The following is a 6,532-nucleotide window of genomic DNA, read 5'->3' on the forward strand; positions in this document are numbered from 1 at the left end:
ACTTGGGAATGCCCCAGCTGGGCTAGCAATGACAATCTTGTTGGCAGGTGTTAATCCCACCCATCACACAGTAAAGAAGAGGTGTCCGTGTTACGTGGCGTGGCGTGCTCATAGGGAATTCAGTTACAGAAATAGGAATTGGAGAAGACCTAGTTTATTTCCATTGGCTGATAAAGGATTGTTCCCTTTTCCATAGAGCTCTGTCCTGTATTAAATCAGAGTTGGGCTTTCCTTAGGAAAAAAAATAAAATCAAATGAGCAGAGGCAAAAACAGTTCAGTCATTCAGAGCATTAATGGTGTATTTGGATTAGGCCTAAGAGGCAGACTTGATCTTGCTTTGGAAGCCTTCAGCTCTTCTTGAGGTAATTGCTGTATTCTTTCTGAAACTTACTCTGCATTTTGTAAGTGTAGACCTTGTCTTCGTGGTTTTTCTTAACATCTTGGACATCCTCAGCAACTGGTGACTGAATTGGTACCTGCATGGGCTCCTTTTGGGTGAGGTACTGAAGGACTGTCAGTTCCTCATGCTGTTTGCACGGTGGATATGATATCTGGAGGGTTAGCTTTAAATTTTTGGTCTTGGTCCTTTGCCTGAAAAATGCTTTTGTTTGTTTTTCAGTTCAAAGAAGAGATTTCCAGGCGGTTTAAAGCCAAACAGGATCAGCTGGTTCTGATCTTTGCTGGGAAGATCCTGAAGGATGGAGACACGTTGAATCAACATGGGATCAAAGATGGGCTGACTGTACATTTGGTCATTAAGACTCCGCAGAAGTAAGAAACTGTTTTGTTTTGGGGGGCTGAGGGTAAATGGATGATGCGAATGAACGATGGTAGAGCATTTCTGCCCTTCCGGTGACTGAAGCGGGGTACTCGCGCAAGGCCTGAGCGCTGGATTTGAGGCGAGTGCGAGTCTGGCTGTGGTGATCTGGCAGGAGAACTCTCCCGGGCTCTCTCCCTGCCATGACTTTGCTGTGCAGCTGTGGGGTTTATCATTCAGCCTGTCTTTTTCCCTCGGTTACACAGCTGTGTAAGTTTGGGGCAAGTACCTGAGGGGGTTTACTCATCTTTAACACAACTCGTGTATGTGGCTCTGTGTATTTTGAGCCTTTATAATTTAGTAATCTCAAAAGGACCCATTGGAACTTGGTACTAGTGCTAACAAAGATAAGTTGCTGTTAAAAGAAATTACTTTCCCAATGAATTCATGTTGAAGTTGAAACTAATACTCAGTTTTTCTTTCTCTTCCTATCGTGTACTCCGCTCTAAGCCCATGCTGACGCTCTCTCAGGTGCCGTGGGATGCATGCCGTGCGTGCGCAGCACTGTCTGTAGGCAGAGCAGTGTTTCTGTGTGATACCTATAGCCATGTCTGCGCGAGCAGGTGTAGACAGGAGGGTGCTCCACCTCGGTGGGAATGCGCGGAGGCTGGGGCCGTATGGCCACGTGCAAGCAGCGGTGTGGTTGTTAGCTCAAGTACTGTCATGCGGGCACACTCCGCGGTAGCTCCCAGTTTGGATGTGGCTCACTTGTGTCTGTCTGCACTGTGTAGCAGGGACATGGGATTGACAGCAACGTCCTGCAGGGTTAGGCTTTTCCCAGCGCTGTCCCATGGAAGCTCTGGGAACAGTTGTTGTACTTCAGGCACAGCCACGTCTTGTTGATCTCTTTGCTACCATTTGTTGGGCTTCCTGCTGCAGTCTGATCGGGCGCCTGGTGTACTAACGGGGCCGCATCTCTTTGTGCCGTTCTGCTGTCCCCTGGGAGAGCTGCCTTACTGGCTTAGTCAAGATTAGTGCTTTTTTATTTCCCCCGCCCCGCTCTTTTTTTTTTTCCACAAAGACAAGCATGTGTATTGTCAGCTTCTGCAGGAGGCCTCTCTTTGGATTCTGCATCTCCAGGTAGCCTGATAGTCTGATGCTGTTTACCGCTGTCTCCACAGCAAACTGCGGTACTTGGGAACCATTTCGAAGGGTAAACAAGAGAGCTGTCCTGGGTTGCTCTTTTTTTTTTTTCCCCTGCTAATAGCCATAGATAAGTGCTTACTGAAGACATTACAAGCCTCTTCCTGTGCTGAGAGAAACCAAGTGACCTTTCTTCAGCTTCCTTCTTCCTTTTTTGTTCAGCTTCCTATTTGCTTTGTTTCTCTGCTCTCTGCCTCCCTCTCAGTAGCTGCTGGTTTTTAGCAGCAGCCAGGTGGATCTGGAAAGTAGACAGGGACCTTCAGGTTTAATTTTTAAAGTTCTAGAGTAAGAGTGAAAAAGGAAAGGGAGTGAGAGAAAGAAATCATTCTTGGTTTGGGGGGAAAAAAAAATGATCGAGAAATAGGTGTTCTTATTTACTTGTCAGTGGCATAATAGCATTATTTGAGGGAAGTGAAGTGAATTTTGTGGTCTAATTTTATGTGAAAGCTCTTCAGCGTTAGTCCAGGACATATTGTCGTGACTGCAGATGCTTCAGAGCATCTTTCAATGTTCTCTTTCAAATTCCTAGAAAAATCCTGAGGAGGAACTGTGATTACAAGGTACTAGCTTGGGTCGGTTTACTCAGTAAAGCTGATGTCCAGCATCTGCTACGCTGTGGCTTATGGCACAGTATCTGCATGTGTGTATTAAAAGAAGCTCTAGTCAACTTGTGTTGGGTGGAGAAGCCTTGCGTGCAAGGTACAGTCAGTGATAGGGATGTGAATTTATAGCTAAGCTGGCCAGAAACATTCTGTAGCTTCATGGGACAGATGCTCGCTGCCTTGTGCCTCAGTTTCCCTATCTGTAGAGTAATGCTGATGCTTATTTCTGTCCCCAGGAGCACTGATAGGAGTATTTAGTGCATGGGAGGATTTGCAGAAAAGCAAATTCTTGTTTACCCCACGCGCTAGCCCTGCTGTAACCTCCTGTGGTTTCTGTGGGAGCAGCAGGAGGATTTTCCTGTTTGGAGCAAACTCATTGCTCAAGGATATAGCTGAGGTAAATAGTTCAGGGTGATTCAAGGAAGAGCTGGATGCAAGTCGGGGTAAGACCAGTCAAGCCACTTCATGTGGGCCAGGAAAAAATGTCAGGGGCTGTTATGTATCAGGATGGGAGGCAGATTCCAGCAGATGGAAGGCATCTGGGAGCACAGCTGTGCATCCCATCCGTGCAGGCAGGAATGGAAGCAGCCAGGGCTGGCTGCTGTGGGGACAAGAGGCACGAAGGGAGGCTCGGTCAGCGTGGGGTGCACCGTCCTGTGTCCCGCCCAGAGGACTCTACTCACCATTCCTGAATCTCGGGAGTTTAATGCCTTCTTTTGTTTCTTTGCAGGGTCCAAGATTCAACATCTGCTGCTTCTGCCCCCAATGCTGCTTCTGCCCCCACTGCAACCCCTTCTTCTCCTGCTGCCCCGTCTCAGCCTTCCACATCCAGCAGCGCCGTTTCTGACGCAGGGAGCGGCAGCAGACGGAGCAGTGGGTCAGGGACCATGGGAGGTCCTGGAGACGGAGGCCCTAATAGTGCCACATCCATCCTGTGTAAGTGATGGCTGTGGGAAGGTGTGACTCGAAAGAAGGATTTCCCAGGATTAGTCCGAGGAGTTGGGGTTCTTGAGCCCTGTAGTCGTCTCTGCTTGCTGTAGGCTTTGCATGAGTCGCTTCCACTTTGTTTTCCTTGCTCAGGAGAATGCCAGAGCCCTTAGTGAAGCATGTGTAGGGGTTGTCCTCCCTCGGAGCTGGCTGCCTTAGGAATATAGGATACCCCTAGATTAGTGTGGGTGCAGTTCCGCTGATGTGCTTGTCCTCTTTTTGCAGCTGCCGACAGTTACTGACTCACGCCTCTCTCCCCGTGTGTTGTTCCCTCTCCAGCTGGCTTTGGTGGCATCACTGGGCTGGGCAACCTTGGGATGGGCTCTGCCAACTTCATGGAGCTCCAGCAGCAGATGCAGCGGCAGCTGATGTCCAACCCAGAGATGCTTTCTCAAATCATGGAAAATCCCTTGGTGCAGAACATGATGTCTAACCCTGACCTCATGAGACAGATGATCATGGCCAATCCCCAGATGCAGCAGCTCATGGAACGAAATCCAGAGATAAGCCACATGCTGAATAACCCAGAGCTGATGAGGCAGGTGAGTCAGCGCGCCAGGGCCTGTTTAAAGCATGTTCAAGAGCATCTTTGTGGACCAGTTTCAGTGTCCGCTCTCCAAAGGGTGTGTGTGAATGCCAGATCAGTGATTTTTTGAGAGATCTCTTCCTGCTGTAAGCTCCCCACAAATGGCTGATGGTCTTGAGTTATGTGAATACTGATTACTCAACCCACATACTTGTGAGTCTTATCTCCCTTTCAGAGCTGTTGAATCCATCATGTGTTGGGCAAAAAAGGATGCTGGGATCATCCCAGCGTGCTGCATACGAGGTTACTGTGTTCTCGTTCAGGAACGGGAGTAAAAGCAGTCACGGAGAAGTGAAGCTACTGCAAAAGCTTTCTGTTTCTCTCTATTTCTCTTGATAGATTAAGTATAGACTACCGAGCTGTGCCATCAATATTTTACTGCCCGTGTCAGCGCAGAGTACTAGTCGTAGGCCGGGATCCTGGAGGTCTCGATTTTCTGTACAATCCCAGAACAGAGAGAACCGGTGCCCTAGAGGACTGGCTATCTGGAAGACCGAAGGTTCCTTGGACGGGAAGCATAAGGGATGAGTGTTAAATAGCCCTTGACAGGACTCTGCTGTTCCCCCAGGAAGACTTGTCAGGAGGTCTTTCTGGGTTGTTGCTGAATGAGCCTAGTTTCCATCTGCTTCTCGGTTATCTTTCTTTCAACTGTGTCGGTCGTACATGAAATTCCAGAGCTGCAGGACTAAATTGTGAATGATCCGTACTGAAGCAGCTCCTCAAATAAGATCTGGATGTTCCTTGTGCAGGGGAGACCCATCAGAAGGCTGAAGAGGGTGAATTTCTTGGTTTTCTTGAAACGGGAAGGCGCCAATCTCTTCCACCTTCTCGGTTTTTGAATGCAGTCCATCTACTTTGAGTGGGAACATATGGGTGTTAAATGTTTGGATGTTCTGATACTGCTTAGAAACAAAACAATCTCATCCAGCTGAATTGAGGTTGAGAAGGAAGAGAGCTGAGCAAGGATGGGAGGAGCCAGGATCCCTGGGCTCTCTTTGCTTGGATAAATGATCTCTCCGCTCTCTGGCTGTGAAGCGGGTTTAATTATACTCTTTCTTCTGGGAGCTGAGATTTAACTCTTTCAGTGCTTGGCTGGTAGATCAGGAGAATACCACTGGGCTGCTAACCGGTCTCTTGATCCCTTCCTGTCTTCCGTGGTGCACATGAGCCTGAGCTTTCCATGTTTTCCTCCTTCTCCCAGACAATGGAATTGGCTCGTAACCCTGCCATGATGCAGGAGATGATGCGGAACCAGGACCGTGCTTTGAGTAACCTTGAGAGCATTCCAGGAGGATACAACGCCCTGCGCCGGATGTACACGGACATCCAGGAGCCCATGTTTAGTGCAGCCAGGGAGCAGGTATGGGCTGCGTTCCTGTAAGTGGGGTGTAGCGTGGTGAGCGTGGGAAAGGGGTCTTTCCCTGACCTCCGTGCTAACGAGGCAGCCTTCCCAAAGCATGGCCGTTCATCCCCTCCTGCTCTAGATGATGAATGCGGCCGCTAGCAGGAGAACGCTGTGCAGTACCTGTCTTCTGCTTTTATTAACGTGGTTTGGTGTATCTGAGCAGAGACCTGCCCTCGCTTCTTTGGTCTCCCAGCAGGCTGGATGCCAGCCATCGCTGATGCGAAGGCCCCGTAGCTTCGTTAGCGCAGCCCTCTGCTCTCGGCCCCGCTTACTGTATTAGCTCAAGCCTGACGCCTTTGGATTGGAGCTGGCTGAGATCCAGCTGGCTTGAAGCACAGGAGGAGTGAGCGCAGGTCTGTCTGCAAAAGGCTATGCAGACATACTCCAGTCTAGCATTACCTACTGGTATGTCCGGGTGCTGATTTTACGTGGATGTTTTGAAGCCCTGCATTTGGGAGCCAAATCTAGGGCTGTGGCCGCTTCGTGAGCCTGGTCTTTTTCTGAGCGAGGTGTGTTGTGGATTACAGATTTCTCGGGAGGCAAATTATGGCATGTGTTCAGCAAATTCTGGACCCGGATGAATATGATCGTCTGTTCCCTAGCTCGTATAGTGGTGGGGTTAGTCCGACATTCTCCGCTGAGGCTAACTGATTATGGCCATTTCTTTTTCTTTCTTCCTAGTTTGGCAACAATCCTTTCTCTTCCTTGACGGGGAATTCTGATAGCTCAAGCTCTCAGCCTTTGCGGACGGAGAACAGAGAGCCGTTACCCAACCCCTGGAGCCCCACGCCCCCTGCTTCCCAGAGCCAGGTGCCCAGCAGTGAAGGAAGCACTGGCTCGGCAACCACCCAAAGCACACCAACTGTATCCAACCCTTTTGGGCTGAACGCTGCTAGCGTTGGGGCTGGTACGTAAGCAAGAGAGGAACCAGGGGGTGCTACTGGCTGAACAGGTCAACTAGGCTTCCCTGGAGGGTGGGTCCCTCCGCGCT

The 6,532-nt window shown here is 49.6% G+C and overlaps 1 protein-coding gene across 1 annotated transcript in view; it reads left to right on the top strand.

The window, feature by feature from the left end:
- The first annotated feature begins 599 nt into the window (after positions 1-599).
- The window catches only part of UBQLN4 (ubiquilin 4), a 9,596-nt gene continuing 3,663 nt past the window's right edge, over positions 600-6,532 (top strand). The window contains exons 1-5 of the mRNA XM_009702529.1: positions 600-772; positions 3,294-3,499; positions 3,830-4,092; positions 5,338-5,496; positions 6,223-6,448. Coding sequence (XP_009700831.1) covers positions 600-772; positions 3,294-3,499; positions 3,830-4,092; positions 5,338-5,496; positions 6,223-6,448 — 1,027 coding nt within the window. The remainder of the gene's footprint in view (positions 773-3,293; positions 3,500-3,829; positions 4,093-5,337; positions 5,497-6,222; positions 6,449-6,532) is intronic.

This window comes from Cariama cristata, unplaced genomic scaffold (genome assembly GCF_000690535.1).
Source record: "Cariama cristata isolate BGI_N322 unplaced genomic scaffold, ASM69053v1 scaffold19656, whole genome shotgun sequence".
Taxonomy (NCBI): domain Eukaryota; kingdom Metazoa; phylum Chordata; class Aves; order Cariamiformes; family Cariamidae; genus Cariama; species Cariama cristata.